This window comes from Myotis nattereri (assembly GCF_964212035.1).
Source record: "Myotis nattereri genome assembly, chromosome: 18".
NCBI classification, from domain to species: domain Eukaryota; kingdom Metazoa; phylum Chordata; class Mammalia; order Chiroptera; family Vespertilionidae; genus Myotis; species Myotis nattereri.
In genome coordinates, this window is record NC_138093.1 from 5,899,445 (window position 1) to 5,917,000 (window position 17,556).

At 57.9% G+C, this 17,556-nt stretch overlaps 1 protein-coding gene across 2 annotated transcripts; it reads left to right on the forward strand.

Moving 5' to 3' along the window:
- Positions 1-233: 233 nt before the first annotated feature.
- On the forward strand, positions 234-16,261 carry STRIP1 (striatin interacting protein 1). Of its 2 annotated transcripts, none has more exons than XM_081112431.1 (21): positions 234-419; positions 3,100-3,169; positions 3,909-3,983; positions 4,401-4,535; positions 4,623-4,743; positions 4,937-5,005; positions 5,923-6,029; positions 6,134-6,261; positions 6,605-6,787; positions 7,103-7,320; positions 8,271-8,336; positions 8,461-8,524; positions 9,787-9,858; positions 10,351-10,425; positions 10,558-10,655; positions 11,859-11,985; positions 12,174-12,274; positions 13,025-13,091; positions 13,522-13,626; positions 14,176-14,380; positions 15,330-16,261. In XM_081112431.1, exons 1-21 carry the CDS (start codon positions 240-242, stop codon positions 15,575-15,577), a joined length of 2,514 nt encoding a protein of 837 aa, XP_080968557.1. In that variant the 5' UTR covers positions 234-239; the 3' UTR covers positions 15,578-16,261. The 2 variants fall into 2 exon arrangements, with proteins under 2 accessions (XP_080968557.1, XP_080968558.1); XM_081112432.1 differs by having other exon boundaries at positions 239-419; positions 3,100-3,184; positions 3,885-3,983.
- Positions 16,262-17,556: the final 1,295 nt, after the last annotated feature.

Below are 17,556 nucleotides of genomic sequence, written 5' to 3' on the forward strand. Positions count from 1 at the left end.
AAGGAACTGAGGGATAAAGGACACGGACGCTGGGACTGAAATAAGTGGAAACCAGAAGGACCGAAAAGGGTGAGGCGTCAGGCAGAGGAAATCTCGCGAGGTGTTGGGCAGCCAAGATGGCGGCGGCCCTTGGCGCCACACCTAATATGGCGGCCGGGGAGCGTTCCTGGGAGAAATCTCGCGAGAGTGGCACCGCGGCTCCTGTGCGGGAATTGAGCTGGGGGTGTGGAACAGCCAAGATGGAGCCCGCAGCCGGCAGCCCCGGCCCGCTGATCATGAACAACAAGCAGCCTCAGCCGCCGCCGCCGCCGCCGCCCGTCACGGCGCAGCCGCCGCCCGGGGCCCCGCGGGCCGGCGCGGGCCTCCTGCCGGGGGGCAAAGCCCGAGAGTTCAACCGCAACCAGCGCAAAGACTCGGAGGTCAGGAGCTCGGGGGGCGAGGCTAGCCGGCGGCGGGGGGCGCGGGCCCGCGCCGCTCTCGGGTCCACGCTGGGTTCGCGGAGGGCCGGGCGGGACCTGGCAGCGGAGTTGTCATTTCACAGCGACGGGGGCAGCACGGGAGGCGGCGCCCCGGGTCGGGGGCGTGAAGCCGGGTCCGCGTCCCGAGCTCCCCGCCCGGGAGAGCCGCCGGGAGCCTGTGGCTGCTCGTTCGCTCCTCCCGCGCCGGAGCTGTGGCCGCGCCCTCGGAGCCCCAGCCTCTGGGGGGCCGCCCCCCGCCCCGGCTCGGGGGCCAGAGTCGGGGGCCCGCGTGCGCCCCGGGGGGCCGGGCGGCTGACCCCGACCCCGGCCCTCTCTGCGCTGGTCCCGCGGGCGCGCGGCGCTGTGGCCGGCGAGTGCGGCGGGGACGGGGCCGCGGAGCCGGACGGGGCCCGTGACCACCGGTAGCACCACGGCGCCCGGAGGTGGCGAGAGCGGGAGGGGGAGCTTCCATCCGAGCCGGGCCGGGCAGGGGCAGGGTCGGCCCCGCTGCGACGGCGCCTGGAGGTCGGGTGGCCCCGGTGCGCCCCGAGCTGAACGGTCCAAGATGAGAAATGCCCATTAGTAAACCGGGGTGAGGGCTCGGCGTTCCCTGCTCTCCGGCCGGGGGGCCGCGCCTCCCCTGCCGCAGGCACCGTAGCCTGGAGCCGCCTCGTCGCCTCGCCCGAGCGGAGTTCCTCCCACCGCCGCCCCGGAGGATTCATGAATGAGGCGCTCCCGTCGCCGCGCGCGGGGCTCCTTCCCGGCGCGTTCCCAGAGCCCTTCTGCGCGGGCGCCCCGCGGGCGCGGAGGGACGGGAGGGCGCCTGGCTGTCCGGCGTGGGCACCGGCCTGTGGGGACCGAGGGCACCACCCGAGACCTGCGAAGGCCGGCCCTGGTTCTGCTGGCTCGTGCAGCCTCTGGTGCTAGTAAAGCATGTCCTAGCCTGGCAGGTCCAAGCGGACACTCCCCTGCGCTCAGGGAGTTACTGGGAAAGCACAGAAGCCACCTCTGAGGCCGGCGGGGGGCGTGGGAGCGGTGGGGTGGCCCGCCTTCATCCTGGGAGGACTTGCAGTTTGCAGAGAGCTTTACGTTTTCCTTCAGCAGCCGAATGCTCAAATCAGTACCCTCCCCCTCGGACGCATTTACACTTTCCTTCCTCCCCTTTCATTTCCATTTGGGCGCAACTCAAGGCAGGGCAGTCCGTGAGCGCAACTGAGCCGGCAGACCTGTGTTCTTAGAGATGCGCACGCTGCCTCGGCTGGTTCTGTCTCGGCTGGTTCTGTCTCGGCTGGTTCTGTCTCGGCTGGTTCTGTCTCCGCTGGTTCTGTCTCCGCTGGTTCTGTCTCGGCTGGTCCTGTCTCGGCTGGTTCTCGGGGCTGAGAGCCGGGCAGGGCCTGGCGGACCCGGTGGCACTGCTGGGAGCCCGCCCTGTGCTGCCCAACTTTCATTAGCACCCGAAAGCCTCCGGCAGCCCTGGCCGGTTCGGCTCAGCGGATAGAGCGTTCGGCCTGTGGACTGAGGGGTCAAGTTTGATTCCCAGTCAGGGCACATGTCCTGGTTGCGGGCTCAATGATTCTCTCTCATCATTGATGTTACCATCTCTCTCTCTCCTTTCCTCTCTGAAATAAATTTTAAAAATATATATATTTTTTTAAATGAAAAGAAGGGTCCCAGGTTTGATTCTGGCAACCAATTAATGTCTCTCAAATCAGTGTTTTTCTCTCTCTGCGTCTCTCCCCCTCCCTTCTACTCTCTCTAAAAATGACTGGAAAAATCTCCTCGAGTGAGGATTAACAACAAAAACCTTCCAGGTAGATTAGGGTCACCTCCCATTGGATAAATGAAGCGCTGAAGTTCAGTACCTTGTGAACGTGTCCCCTGTTGCCTCTGACTAGGAAGGGGAGTTCATGTCACCCAGTGTTTGTGGGCACGTTAACCGCGTTTCGTGGGTGGGCGGCCCTTGTCTTCCCACGGAGCTTGTAGCTAGGCCTGAGGACGTCACCTGTGTCTCCACGGCCTCTTCCCAGACGGCCTCCCAGACGGCTGTTCTCAGCGATCACCTGTCCCCAGCAGTGAAATGACTCTTTGTCACACTCTCTCTGGGGGGGGAGGTCAGCCATTCTGTCCAGCTGCCGCCTTCCTGTTGGTTCTCAATGAAATTTGAGAGAAGGGCAGGGAGGCTGAGGGGGTCGATGTCAGTGCTGCCCTGGCTGGTGATAGCGCACGAGCCAGAGAGAAGTGAGGCTGCCGGAATCGGCACCAGATGGAGTGAATGGTCATTCCCTGCATGGAGTGCATCGAAGCTTGTGTTCATTCATCCAGCAAGCAGTTATCTGAGTAGACTGTTCACTCACTCACTCATTCATGGCAAGTAATGCTGGGCATTGTGGAATCCATGGTGAGCAAAATGGACAATGTTCCGCCTCTCAGGGAACTTGCAGTCCCCAGGAGGCAGCATTCGCCCCTGCCCCTGTAGCACTGTGAGGTACAGGCGCTCCGAAGGAGACGTGCAAGTGCTGGAGCCCGGGAGACGAATGTGATAAAACATCGGGAGCGTGGCGGCAGGGGTGCCCTTCGCACAGCAGTGTCTCTTCCTTTGGGGAGCAGCGACCTTGTGTATCATCTCTCCTGTTATCAGCAGGGCTATTCCGAGTCTCCGGACCTGGAGTTTGAGTATGCTGACACGGACAAGTGGGCGGCCGAGCTCTCAGGTAAAGATAGACCTCGTGTTCTTTGGGGGTGTTTTTACCCTATTGGTCTTTAATAAAATTAAGAGTGAATGCCATTTTGGAGTCCACTTCCCCCCCAGTTAGTCTCAGTTAGTAATGATGTCCATAAAACAGGTTAATTACCGGGTCCAGCCTGTGTGTCTCATAGCTTTGGCCTGTCCCTTACTTTAATGAAGCATCTCTGGGTGGTCGGCTCAGCTGGCTGTGGCCCAGTCCCCGTGTGGACAGAGGTGCTCCTGGGCCATACGCGGTCCCTGACGGGTCTCTCCGAGGGCAGTGAGTGGTGAGGAATGCGAGCGGTGGGTGCTTGCGGCTGCGCACATCTGTCGCTGCCCCCGCTGCTCCTGTGTAACCTGAGGTTGCCCTGAGCTGCTCCACAGGCTTTGGGGCACAGTACTCTTCACAAGGTAACACCCACTGAGAGACACGTTTGTGATGGCAGTCGGCCACTGGCATGGCCTGCTGGGGTCCATGTGCACCAGGTGGGGCCACCCTGCATCCAGGCTGCGCTGGCATTCTGGGTCGGCTGCAGGGACAGTCAGCTTTCTCGCCGTCCTGGTCACCAGAACACTAAGACCCTAGTCGTTACAGAACATAGTCCAGGAGTGACGGCGGCTCGGGACGGAGTTGGTCCGGGAAGCAGACGCTTTGCCTTCTCTGTGGCGTGTGAGCCCCGGTGTGGGATGTGGACACAGAGCTGATGAGACTTTGTTCTTGCCAGAGCTTTACAGCTACACGGAGGGGCCAGAATTCCTGATGAACCGAAAATGCTTCGAGGAGGACTTCCGCCTCCATGGTGAGATGGTTCCCTCCACATCGGGGTTCCTTTCACCCGTGTCATGAGAGCTGCAGGGTTCCTCCTAGTCATCTCCATGACCTCAGTCGTCCCGGACGGCCTGCAGAGTCGGCTGAGCCCTGACTGTGCCAGGCCAGATGTGCCATTCAGGGTGGGCTTGCAAGTCCTCTGATGGTGGCTTTTCAGATTGTGAGTCTCAGGAAAAAAACTTGATGTGATTAAAATTGCAGCAAAAAATAGCATCGTTTCAGTCTGGAAAGTCAGGTTCCTAGGGCAGCGGGGGACCTTAGCCCTATGGGGAGAGTGACTGGCTCTCTGAGCTCTGTCCCGGGGCAGGCCTGCATTTGGTGGCTTAGCTGGTGCCGGGCCGTGGTGAGGCTGTCTGGCCTCAGGTGGAACTGGCCTCTTGCCCTGCAGTGACCGATAAGAAGTGGACCGAGCTGGACACCAACCAGCACCGGACCCACGCCATGAGGCTCCTGGACGGCCTGGAAGTCACTGCCAGGGAGAAGAGACTCAGGGTGGCCCGGGCCATTCTCTACGTTGCCCAAGGTACCCAGTGGACCCCCGGGCGCCGGCCCCTTCAGTGACCTGGCCGGTCGGATGCGGGCAGGGCTCTGAGCTGTGCCCTGTCTGCAGGCACCTTCGGGGAGTGCAGCTCGGAGGCGGAGGTGCAGTCCTGGATGCGCTACAACATCTTCCTGCTCCTGGAGGTGGGCACGTTCCATGCGCTGGTGGAGCTGCTGAACATGGAAATAGAGTGAGTCCCGAGGGGCCCGAGCAGGAGTGGGCAGGGTACGGGGGACAGGGGAGCTTATGGAACTAGTCTTGAGGGTCTGGTCCAGGGCCTGAGTCTAAGCACATGTCACAGTGTTTTATCCCCGGCGGGGCAGCCCTTGTCAAGGGGACCCTCTCTTCCCTCTGGGGCAGCACTGACTCCGTCTCTCCTGCAGCAACAGCGCCGCCTGCAGCAGCGCAGTGAGGAAGCCGGCCATCTCCCTGGCTGACAGCACGGACCTCAGGTGAGGCCGGTAGCCTGAGCAGTGCCAGAGCAGGGCTTGGGGCGTCCTTGGGTTTTCTCGGTGTGGGCCCTGTACGCGTCCTTCTCACACACTCACCTGGGGTGTGATGGGCCCTGTACGCATCCTTCTCACACACTCACCTGGGGTGTGATGGGCTTGGGGTGGGATCAGTCAGTCCTGCTGGGGCCTCTCTCTGGCGAGGCTCTGGGTTGAGTCCCAGAGGAAATCATGTGATAGGACCGCAGTTCTGAGAACGCCATGGGCCTTTCTATTGGATGGAACGCTGGATGCCACTCCTCACGTTCCCACCTTCTCGCACCCAGCTGCCCCACCTGCGTAGGGTTAGTCCTGACAGTTCAAGACGCTCATGGCTGCACAAGAAGTAATCGCAGCTGCTCAAGAGCAAGAGCACCTCCCCATCTGTGAGGAGGAGAACCTGTCTCTGTGCCTTTGGAAGTTTCCAGACTGGGGGTTGGTGGTGTCCTCGCTATAGTTAGGGTCTGGGCATCACCCTGCGCGCTCCTGATTCGCACCCTCTGTGGTAAACACATCCTGTTCTCACCTCCACCCTGTTCTCTCCCACCGCTGGGTCTTTTCATTCCAGGAAGCTCAGGGCAGTAAATTTTGTGGCCATTGTTCACATTAATCCATTCAGCAGCCATTTGCCAAGCACCTGCTTTGAGCGAGCACTTTGCTAGACATCGAAATACAGAACAGATCGGATCCCCCCTTAGCAACATGAGACGGAAAGAAGCCCGCATGCTCTGTGGGACGCTCAGTTTCCTGGCGGTTACAGCCCTCCCATCTGCCAGCCTTGGTGCCCAGGCTTTTCTCATGTCAGTGGGTGTGAGGAAGCCAGGGCGCTCCCTTGACCCTCCCCCATTCCGCCCTGTTATCGCCCCCCCCCCCGCCCCCAGGGTCCTGCTCAACATCATGTACCTGATTGTGGAGACCGTCCACCAGGAGTGTGAGGGCGATAAGGCCGAGTGGAGGACCATGCGCCAGACCTTCAGGGCCGAGCTGGGTAGGACCCCGGGGTCCTGTCCTGAGGCCCCTCCTGGCGCTGAGGCTGGGGGGCTTGGGAGGGCCAGTCCCTGCATGTGCTCCTGACGCCGTGGCCGCCTCCAGGTTCCCCGCTGTACAACAACGAGCCGTTCGCCATCATGCTGTTTGGGATGGTGACCAAATTTTGCAGTGGCCACGCCCCTCACTTCCCCATGAAGAAGGTTCTCTTGCTGCTTTGGAAGACAGTACTGGTGAGCGCCTCCTGGAAGGGGAAGCCAGGGGACAGGGCCGGAGAGGGGCTTGGACCACTACTCCCCCTGGGGGTCACCCTCCCTTTCCGAATGGGCCAGCCCTGTGGAGCTTGCAGTCTGCCTTTTTACATGAAGAGCATGGCAGACAGAGAGCTGAGCGTGTGTGCACTAGGCTCAGTCAGCCTGTTTCTCCTCTCCCTTCCCAGCCTCACTGAACTCTCCTGGGGTGGATATAGTCCCTTGTTCAGAGGTCGAAAGGGTCTCTGTAAAGATGTCATGGGTGCTCTCGCGCCTGGCACAGCCTGGGGGTGTGTTGACCCCGGCCTGCTCCCATCTGATGCAGTGCACGCTGGGCGGCTTTGAGGAGCTGCAGAGCATGAAGGCCGAGAAGCGCACCATGCTGGGCCTGCCCCCGCTGCCTGAGGACAGCATCAAAGTGATCCGCAACATGAGGGCCGCCTCGCCGCCCGCGTCTGCCTCCGACCTGATCGAGCAGCAGCAGAAACGGGGTCGGCGGGAGCACAAGGTGAGGGCGACAGGTCCCTGCAGCTCCCAAGGTTCTCCGCACACAGTGGCCTGGTCCCTGGACAAGCTCGGCTGGGAATGGCCTCTGAACGGCTGGTCAGGTGAAGGCCTCCAGGCAGGGACACTGTCCCCAGTGCAGGGTCCCAGCTTACTGTGGGTCTCAGGAAGGACTGGGGCAAGGAATGATTTGTCATCTGGTCCCAACCTTGACTTCCTGTCTGGTTTCTCAGTGCCCTTTCTGTGTCGCAGCCTCTGTGGCTTCCTCAGCCTTTTCTGGTTCCTCAGTTGGCTCTCCTCTGCTCTCCCCCGACTCCAGGCGCTGATAAAGCAGGACAACCTGGACGCCTTCAATGAGCGGGACCCCTACAAGACCGACGACTCTCGAGAAGAGGAAGAAGAGAACGATGACGACAACAGCCTGGAGGGGGAGACGTTCCCCCTTGAGCGGGACGAGGTGATGCCTCCCCCACTACAGCACCCCCAGACTGACAGGCTTACCTGCCCAAAGGGGCTCCCATGGGCGCCCAAGGTCAGGTGAGTCTCAGACCTTCGGAAAGCTCTTGGCCTGAAACGAGGGCCCTCACACCCACAGGCGTGGCACCTGGCCTGGGTCATGTGAGGTCCTCTGCTGGGACAGGCTGGGCTTGGCTCTGGGATGAGGCTCTTAAAGTCCCCTGTGCTGACCCGGGTCTCGGGGGCTGGTCGGGCTGGCCTTGCACAAAGAGGCCCTTGTGTGCTCTGGAGTGGTAATCGGAGCTCGCTCTTGGGTAGACATGATAACTAGTGAAGGGCGTGGGAAAATGAGAACAAGGACATTTAAGTGACCCATCGCCACCACCCTGGGGTTGTACATGGTTAACAGAAAAGTTACGGATTAAGGAAGAGCTCCTTTAGAGCCGGAATTCAGATATTGAGATGTATGTGCATGAATCAGTGGGCGGGAGGCACCTTGATGTATAGAAATGGTGTCTGTTTTGAAATGTCTCCAGCTTAAGAACTAGGTGGACATGTGAGAGGATATAGAAGTCATTTTCTCCAGGTAAACCCCCAGTTTTCCGTGATCCGTGATGGGAAAACACACACGTCTTCAGAAAATGCAAGATACACTGATGGTTTGACAGGAAAATATGACTCATGAAAAAAATCAGTAGCTTATAGCTCTCGTTGTAAAAATTTTAAGTGTATGAGGAGTTCTGTTGACAAAGGTCTTAATATCTGAATAAAATATGCTTTTAATTCAATGTATCACTTTAATTTTACAAGTACCATAAACAAGTTACACATAATGTAATTGCAGGTCATTGATTCAACATTATGAAGGACATTAAAATAGTCTTGAAGGTTTCAGGGGTTTTTTCCATAAAGAAGAACAGTTGAGGGAGACCTTTTCTTCTGTCTCCACAATTTCTGGATGTTCTGTATTTTATTAACCATGACACCTTGAAATAACGTTTAGTAAAAGCCTTGCTCTCTCTCTTGGGCAGAGAGAAAGACATTGAGATGTTCCTCGAGTCCAGCCGCAGCAAATTCATAGGTTACACTCTGGGCAGGTGAGTGTGATCTGAGTTCCTTTTGAAGAAAAGTAACGAGAAATCCACTCTCTTGGCCTTTGGTGTTTGGGGACCCAGGCGGATTGATGTCTGGGCTTAACACAGGGCCTTCTTTATCCTCCAGCGACACAAACACAGTGGTGGGGCTGCCCAGGCCAATCCACGAAAGCATCAAGACTCTGAAACAGGTCGGTGGTGTGGGTGAGCTTCTGGCCTAGTTTGGTCCCAAGTGAGTGAAGTGAGATCGGCCCCTTGGGAGAAGCCATTTAGACTGTTGTCGGCCTGGGCTGGAGGCATGAGTGGACAGTGGCAGTTCCTCTCAGCAGTTCTTCGTAAATTCTACTGATTCTAGCTGAGCTTTGGTTGGGGACTTAACTGGTGGCTCATTGAAGATCATATTACCTGACAGTTGTTGGAGTTTTAGGGGCCCACTAAATAGCCCCCTTTCCTTGCTCAAGTTCTAAGGCGATTGAGATAGAGGAGGAGGCAGGTGGAGATAGAAACACCAGCTTTGAGGCTGGCAGAGACGTTAGAGACTGAGGTGAAGGGCACAGCAGCCATAGGTGTCCCAGCCCTGCCTTCCCGAATGAGGCAGACTCCCCCACCCAGAGCCAGGCAGTGCTGGAGCCCACCAGGCCTGCTCGAGGAGCAGAGGAGCGCACAGGCTTTTGTTCAAGAGAAAAGCGAAAGGGGTGGGCTTAGCATGTCCTGTTCCTCTGCCCAGTCAGCCAGGCGGGGTGTGTGGGAGGGGCAGGGGTGTATTGCACATCCACGTCCTCCACGGGGAAGGAACACCAAGAGTCGGAAAGAGGTGTCTCCCTAACAACCCATCTGGAGTGTAAATGTCTATGTTTTTGGAACATATTTCTGAAATGTTTATTTAGTACTGAATGGGCCCCATGCTTTTTGAGTACTTGATTCTGAATACTTGAGTACTTGATTCTGCTTGGACTAATTTTTCTGTAACTATAGCTATCTGAAAGCCCCCTTCTCTCCCTTAATTTGCTTTTTTTCTAATCTTTTGTGTGCTTTTTACACTGGTTTTAAGAGGCAAGTGCTTCTGGCTGATGTGGCTAAGTGGTTGAGCATCGACCTATGAATCAGGAGGTCATGGTTCAATTCCCAATCACGGCACATGCCCAAGTTGCAGGCTCAGTCCTAGTAGAGGGTGCTGAGAAGGCAACTGATCAATGATTCTGTCACGTCATTGGTGTTTCTATCTCTCCCCCCCTCTCTCTTTCCTTCTGAAATCAATAAAAATATTTTTTTAAAAAAAAGGCACTTGCTCACTTAGGAAAGTATTTTGGGTTCAGGAGGTTAGTTAGGGATCTTTGTGGAGATTCCCTCTTGGAGAAGATTGTTTGAAGAAGTTGCCCAGGTCTTTGCCAGGGTGTGGGGCGTGCAGCCAGAGAGTGGGAGCTGTTCCCAGCGCCTCTTCCCTTCTCCCCAGCACAAGTACACGTCGATCGCGGAGGTCCAGGCGCAGATGGAGGAGGAGTTCCTTCGCTCTCCTCTTTCAGGGGTGAGTTGGGGCCTTCCTCAGCCAACAGGATCCCTCCGCTCTTTCCAGGCACAGTGCTGGGCCTAGACCACGAAGCTGCCTGGTCCTGCCCTCTGGCTCCCCCTGCAGGGGTGGCTTACGGGTGCAGGGGTGGCTTACGGGTGCTGGGGTGGCTTACGGGTGCCGGGGCGAAGAGCACAGGCTCTGAGCCAGTCACCACCTCTGAATCCAGCGCCACCCACTCGGGGTGACAGCTTCGCAGGAGACTGGATCTGTTTGTGCTTCAGTTTCCTCACCTGTGAGGTGGGATAATAATCACACCCTCTTCACAGAGTGTAGTGAGGACTAATGGGCTCACTACAAGGAAAGTGCCTGCACGTTGTCCGTCAGGTGTGCTGTCACTATCTGCATGGTTGTTTACATCAGTGCTTACAGCTCCTCCTCCAGCCAACGAGTCAGTTGGCTCAGGAGACTGTCAGGGCTGGGCTTGTATCTCTACCCTTGTGGTCAAAGGGAGAAGAGGAAGTGGAGCAAGTCCCTGCAGAAACCCTCTACCAAGGCCTGCTCCCCAGCCTGCCCCAATACATGGTGAGTCCCTCCTCAGGCTCCAGCCTGCCTGCCAGTGCCTCCAGTCCCTCCTGAGCGCCCTGCCCCTGGGCCCCTGCGGAGGGACCACCTCTCCGGGCTGAGGCCTGCACCTGGGCGCTCCTGTCCTCCCAGATCGCGCTGCTGAAGATCCTGCTGGCTGCAGCCCCCACCTCCAAAGCCAAAACCGACTCGATCAACATCCTGGCCGACGTCCTGCCTGAGGAGATGCCGTGAGTACCGTCGCCCCTGTGCGTGGAGCAGGTGGGGCAACAACGGGGCCATGTCTCCCTTCAGTCCCCAGGTTTGGGAGGTTGCTTCCTTTTTTGACTCAACTTCTCTGCAGGTTAAGTTGAGGGTATTCCTAGCTCAGAAGAAAAATAAGTACTGGGTTAAATATCTCCATTTGCTGCTTGGGGAGAAGGTCAGCCCAGCTGGCCTGGATTCTAGTGTAGACTCTGCCCTGAGTGGATAATTGAGTGACCGGGAGAGTCCTCATCCCTCTGCAGAGTGAGTTGGGCTGGGGCAACATTTCCCCAAACCCTCCCAAAGCTGTGTGGCTGGGACATCAGGACGGGGAGATGCAGCTTCTGGACACCGTGCCAGCCAGCAGCACAGTACCCGGCCTGCGGGCCGTTTGTGAGCGCCTCAGGTGACAGTGAAGTCCTCAGGGCTCTTCCTCCCTGGGGCACTGACCGCCTCTGTTTGATGTGAGGACAAACCGAGATCGTGTTCTACTTTGAGAGGGACATGGCCTTGACCTGGCCTCCTGCCCGCCCGCTCCTCCCGCCCAGCTCCCTGGTGGCAGGGCTCCTTGAGTCTGGGGTGAAAGGCAGGTGAGGCTGGAGGCAGGGCTTGGCTAATACCAAAGGGGGTGTCAGAACACTGGGCCATTGTAATGGTCCTTGGAAAGGGGGTTCCTGAGTCAAATACTGTGCCTCCTCTTAAAAGACTGATAGTGAGAAGTCTGGAGTCAAGAAACTGATTTAAGTGTCTGATCACTATGTTATACACCTGGAATGAGTATAATATTGTATCGAGTGTAACTGAAAAATAAATTCAAAGAAAAAAGAAACTGATTTAACTCAATGCTTCCTAAGTTTTCCCCATGACATGGAGTGTGCCATGTGGCGGTATTCTACAGAGCATGCGCGAGAACACGGTCCCTGTAGTGGCAGAAGCTTAGGGGGGTCTTGAGAAGTTCACTGTGGAGGAAAGGCAGGGAAATAGGCTAAGGATGTGTTTAGAATCACAGGAAGGGAATTATGCTGAGCTTGGGAGCTGAGTGGGAGGAGCCCTGGGCCCGATCTGAGATGTCCACGGGTCAGGGGTGGAGTGGGAGCCTTTGCCCAGAGAAGGCTCAGGACTCCCGTCTCCTGTGAGCACCTGGGAGGGCGCTGAACAAGCTGCGGGCTCACCCGGCCGTTGTGTTTCAGCACCACAGTGTTGCAGAGCATGAAGCTGGGCGTGGATGTGAACCGCCACAAAGAGGTCATTGTCAAGGCCATTTCCGCTGTCCTGCTGCTGCTGCTCAAGCACTTCAAGTTGAACCACGTCTACCAGGTACCTGCCAGCCTCCTTCCTGTCCACTGGCCACGGCCTGGCAGTGCTGCCCTCCAGCCCTGAAGACGAGGCCTTGGCCTTCAAACGTTCTGACTCAGTCTTCCAGCCGAGGCCTTCTCTCCCGGGAGGAAAGACAGGAGAGACGGGCGGCCCCCGCAGCCGTGCTCATTGTCTTCTGTTGGTTTCAGTTTGAATACATGGCCCAGCACCTGGTGTTTGCCAACTGCATCCCTTTGATTCTAAAGTTCTTCAATCAAAACATCATGTCCTACATCACTGCCAAGAACAGGTGACAGGGACCAGGGCTCAGGGGGGAGGGCGCGGGGCCAGATGGCAGGCCTCCCAGGTAGCCGCTCCCACTGAACCCACTCAGCACCTCTCGGCCAGCACTCTGCCAGGCTTCTCAGAGGTGACTGAAGCAGGTCCCTGCCTGTGGAAAACACCGGTGTGTCAAATCTGAGTCTAGCCATCTAGTGACCCGTGACTCCGCCTGTGCCTGGGTGGGAGAGGTCTCATCCTGGGCTCCAGTACAGCCCTCACTGTCCCGTGCCTTTTAAATTTAATTAATTAATTAATTAATTTTGAGGAGGCCAGCCAGGCTGCCTGCTCTCCCTAGGGAGCTCAGCCATATGCGCTGTCACACCCTGTCTGCTGACTCCTAGCCCCCATCCCTCTTGCCTGGTGCCACCTGTACTTGGCAGTGCCTGCTCATCAGTGTGGTACATCACAGGACAAGTCATCAGCCGACACTGTCTCCTGATGGGCTTGGCATACACTCATTGACTTAAGAAGTCTCCCCCAGCCCAGGTGCATGGCTGCGGGGAAAGCAGGGTCTCCACCCCTTACAGTGTCAGGCTGGTCTCTGGCCAGGGGGACCCTACAGTTGCTCTGGGAGCAGGTGCTTCCTCATCTTAGAGCTGGAAACCAGGGTGGTGCAGGCAAGGTAGATCCCACTTGCATCCCAACGAGTGAGGGAGGAGAGCAGAGCCAGACCCAGCCTTTGTTCATGGTGGGCGCCGGCCTGCCCTTGCTCTCACAGCATTTCCGTCCTGGATTACCCTCACTGCGTGGTGCACGAGCTGCCAGAGCTGACTGCCGAGAGTCTGGTGAGTGGCCAGGCTCTACCGGCTGTCCCTTTGGTGTGAGGGTGGGTGGTGCAGAGCCCGGCTCCCCCACCTGGGATGGAGGTGTCTTCACAGATGAGGTCCTGTCAAGTGCCTGGCTTTTAAAGCACTAATTGCATACAAGGGCAGGGAGGGACCTTGTCGGGCAGAAAGATTGGGGGTTAGGGATTCCTTTGTTGGGAGCATGGTTTTCAGGGGCTGATGACCCAGCGCTCACCAGGCCGAGTTGCTTCTCCCCCCTCGCTGGGACTCTGTGGGCACAGCTCTGAGGGATGGAGTTTCCCGGGGGCTGAGGAGAGGAGTGGGTGCCGGCACAGGCAAGGAGACCTGCAGGTCCGAGGTCATGCATGTGCCACCCTGGAAGCTGTGAGCCCCTGCCCTGAGGGTCATGGTTCCTGGGCTTTCCCTGCAGGAAGCAGGCGACAATAACCAGTTTTGCTGGAGGAACCTCTTTTCTTGTATCAACCTCCTCCGGATCTTGAACAAGCTGACCAAGTGGAAGCACTCAAGAACGATGGTGAGTCAGCGCGGTCAGCGTGGGCCCTGTGACAGTGCCACGCCCGTCCTCCCCTGAGCAGGAGCCGGGGCCCGGGGTGGGCTCGCTGCTGCGGCTGTGTCCTTCCTCCTCACTTTCCTGCAGCCGCACCCATGTATTTTAAGGACTGATTCCTGGTTCCTTGACAAGTTGAACTGGGGGCTGGAACCACTCCACTCACAGGAGGGCCTCCTCTCAATCCAGGGTCTGGGAGTCCACCTTACCCCGCGCCTGTGGATGCCTGTGGGTGGGGAGGGCCGGGAGTCCTCGGGAACTGTAGGGACGTGCACATAGCTGTATTTCCGAAGGAATCCATAGCTTTCTTCAGATTCCAAAGCGACTCACAATTAGGGTGGTCAGCGGTTCTGGTTTGCCTGGGACTTGGTGATTTTAGCAGTGAAGTTCCGCGTCCCAGCAAACCCCTCAGTCTGGGGAAAGCTGGGACAGTTGGTCACCCTGCCCATGACCGCAAACAGGGTGAGCAGCGGCTGGTGATGCAGGCATTACTTGTGCCCACCTGTGCCCTCCCAGATGCTGGTGGTGTTCAAGTCCGCCCCCATCCTGAAGCGGGCCCTGAAGGTGAAGCAGGCCATGATGCAGCTGTACGTGCTGAAGCTGCTCAAGGTGCAGACCAAGTACCTGGGGCGGCAGTGGCGCAAGAGCAACATGAAGACCATGTCTGCCATCTACCAGAAGGTGCGGCACCGGCTCAACGACGACTGGGCCTACGGCAACGGTGAGGCCCGCAAGCGAGTGGGTGCAGTGGGGGTCGGCCCTGAGGAGTGCGAGGAAGGACCTTGAGAAGCTGCCCTTGAGACTCGGTGTCTGATCATCCACGTTCCTCTGTCCCTTCCTCGAAGTTCTGCCTTTTCCAGAAATTGTCATAAGTCTCTCCCCCGTCTTTTCTCTCCCCCCTGCCTGCAAGTTCTCTCAGCTTGAGTGCGGGCACCTCCGAGGAAAGGCCTTCACTGGCCTCCGATTGCCCTTGGAATTAGAGCCAAGCTCTCACACGTGGCATATGAGGCCCACACTCTTCCCTCCTCCTTCCCTCCCTCCCTCCCTCCCTCCCCTTCTCTAACCGGACCCAGCTTCTCTGCAGCCCAGCCTGTCACTCCGGGTCTCTGGGCACACGGGGCACTCAATCTGTGCACATAGCCTGTGCGCCTCTTCTGTGCCTCTGGCAGGGCGCCTCCCTCACAAACACCCCCAACTCTCCCGTGTCCACGTGTTTCTTTTCCTCTGGGCAGCCGCCTCGGCCTCCTGGGCAGAGTGGGTTCTTCTAGGTGTCCCGTGGCCACGCTGCCGCATCATTTCAGTTCCTGGCCCAGCGCCCCGTGACTTCATGCCTGGGCAGGGAATCGAGAGAATGAGCTAATGAGGGACCTGCACGCTCCTCTGATCCAGAGAGCCAGGGACAAGGTGGCTTTCAGAGCAGTGGGTCATACCTGTGCCTCCTCTCTGGGTCCACTCGGCCACAGTGCGGCCTCCTCTGTAGATCTGGCTTTTCTCCTGTCACCTGACTTTCCCTTGTATCCAGGAAAGAAGTCCTGTCAGTGTTGCTGAGGGTGGGGCTTGGAAGTTGGCATCGAGTCAAGTGGGGGAGGGGCCTGGCCCTTAACTTGTGAGTGCCAGGGGAGCTGCCGGGACGGCCTCGCTCCTGACCATGTCTTCCTGCTTTGTCCCAGACCTGGATGCCCGGCCTTGGGACTTCCAAGCGGAGGAGTGTGCCCTCCGTGCCAACATTGAACGCTTCAACGCCCGGCGCTATGACCGGGCCCACAGCAACCCCGACTTCCTGCCTGTGGACAACTGCCTGCAGAGCGTCCTGGGCCAGCGGGTGGACCTCCCTGAGGACTTCCAGATGAACTACGACCTCTGGTTAGAAAGGGAGGTTTTCTCCAAGCCCATTTCCTGGGAAGAGCTGCTGCAGTGAGGCTCCTGGAGGGGACCCAACAGGAAAGGTGATGTGTCGAGGTGCCCAGGGCCTGTCCTGGTTCACTGCAGTGCGCCCAGCCCCCTCCAGGTGGCAGCACCACCTCACTGTGCCCTCCCCAGACAGCTCTGGGCTTGGCCTCTGGTTGGTCCCAGCATCTTGCCTGGGAGCGTCATCTCTGCTTGCCACCCTCTCTCCATTTCTCCTCCCTCCTCTCGGACATGGTTGGTTGCAGCTCATTTCTCATTCAGCCCAAGGCTGGGAAAAGCTGGGATAGGCTGGGAACCCATCGCGTCTGAATGTCGGGGCTCACGCTGACTCTTCTGGAGACAGGCAGATCCTTGGCAGCCAGCTTGCCAAGGAGGACGCTTAGCATTGGGGCCGGGGCCAAACAGTCAGAGTCCTGGTTTTGCTTTGGGGGCGTCTGGTGTCACCCCAGCCTCCCGCTGAGTTTCCTCCAGAAGCAGCTGCAGAGGCTCCTGCGGCTCCCTCAGCACGGGGTTGGGACAGGGTGGGGTGGGAAGAGAAGCTTCCCTTAGCCGGAGGGGCCCTCTCCCTCTGGATCTTCGAGGGTCTGTAAATATCTATGTATAAACCTGTGTGTGTTCTCTTGTGTCACGTTGGGGTTTTTAATGTGTTTGTGTATTCTGTTTACATTAAAAGGAAGTAAAAGTAATCCCAGTGGCCTCGTCTGCAGAAAGTGTGGCCCCTGAACATGTCCTCCAGGTCTAGAAATGGGATTCTTGCCAGGCTGCCTGCCCTTCCCCTCTGTGGGGCACTCCTCCAGAGTGTTCTCCCGCCTCCATCTGGAGTTGCCCACTTCAGGTCTCTGGGTTGCGGGGTGACACGTCCTGCGCCCCTGGGTTTGATGGCATGCGGTAGGAGCTCCAGGCTTCTCAGGATCACAGTCCTGAGCTGGCCTCAGAGCCTGGTCATGTCTGCCTCCTCCTCACTCCGTCTGCGGCTCTGCTTCTGGGATCTCCCCCTCCTGTTGCTGATAAAGGAGCACCCTCTCCAGAACTGCTGGAAGCTCGCCTGGCTCACCCATAGACCAGGTGTGGGAGGTTCCGTCTCGGGCTCTTGACTTACAAAGGAAACGTGTTCTGGGGAACCTCCAGGACCTAGAGGAAGTATGTGCTGTGAGGTTACGGTCTCGGTAAGATGGATTTGCCCTTTCTTACTCCCCAGCCATCCGGTCACAGCCTGCCTGCCTGCGGCTTTGTTCTCCCTCGTTGGTTTTCCCAATCCCTCCTCTGCAGTTTCCTTAACCAGAGGCGCCGTTTTCCTTCTTGGTTTGCTAAGGCCCGTAAACACCTGTATGTATCTGTGCAAACACACACACGGATGGTCAGGTCTGCGACGGCCGCAAGCCTGGGTGAGGCGGCCAGGGCCAGGGGCCTCCTGGGAGAGGAGCCTTGTCATAGCTGGAGTGTGCTCGAGGCAGGGTGGCCATTTGGACCCAAGTCTTGGTACAGAAATATCTTTTGGAGCCAGTGACCACCCGATCTCTGTGGCGTTGAACCTCATCTGGGCCATGAGATGGACAGGGTCTGTAAAGGCCCCTTTGTAAATGGCTGAGATACATCAAAGGTTAATTATTGCTAACCAGGCTCAGGGCCCAGTGCTCCTTCAATCCACTCAGGGACTGATAACCCCGTGGCCATGTCACTTTGAGGATGGGAACTTGTCAATCAAGAGTTATCACTTAGCCCGGCCGGTGTGGCTCAGTGTTTGAGCGTAGACCAGGAAGTCCTGTTCGATTCCCAGTCAGGGCACATGCCCGGGTTGCAGGCTTGAATCCCCTGTGGGGAGCGTGCAGGAGGCAGCTGATCAGTGATTCTCTCTCATCATTCGTGCTTTTATCTCTCTCTCCCTCTCCCTTCCTCTCTGAAATCAATAAAAATATACATATATTTTAAAAAGTTAACCACTTAGGGGCGCCAGAGAGGCAGGCAGGGCCGATATTGACGCTTCCCGAA

Bases quoted from the DNA above. Each gene is read 5' to 3' on its own strand.
- STRIP1 (XM_081112432.1), top strand. From the start codon at position 240: ATGGAGCCCGCAGCCGGCAGCCCCGGCCCGCTGATCATGAACAACAAG. The intron at 420-3,099 runs GTCAGGAGCTCG...TGTTATCAGCAG, and splicing joins ACCAGCGCAAAGACTCGGAG to GGCTATTCCGAGTCTCCGGA. The intron at 11,986-12,173 runs GTACCTGCCAGC...TGTTGGTTTCAG, and splicing joins AGTTGAACCACGTCTACCAG to TTTGAATACATGGCCCAGCA.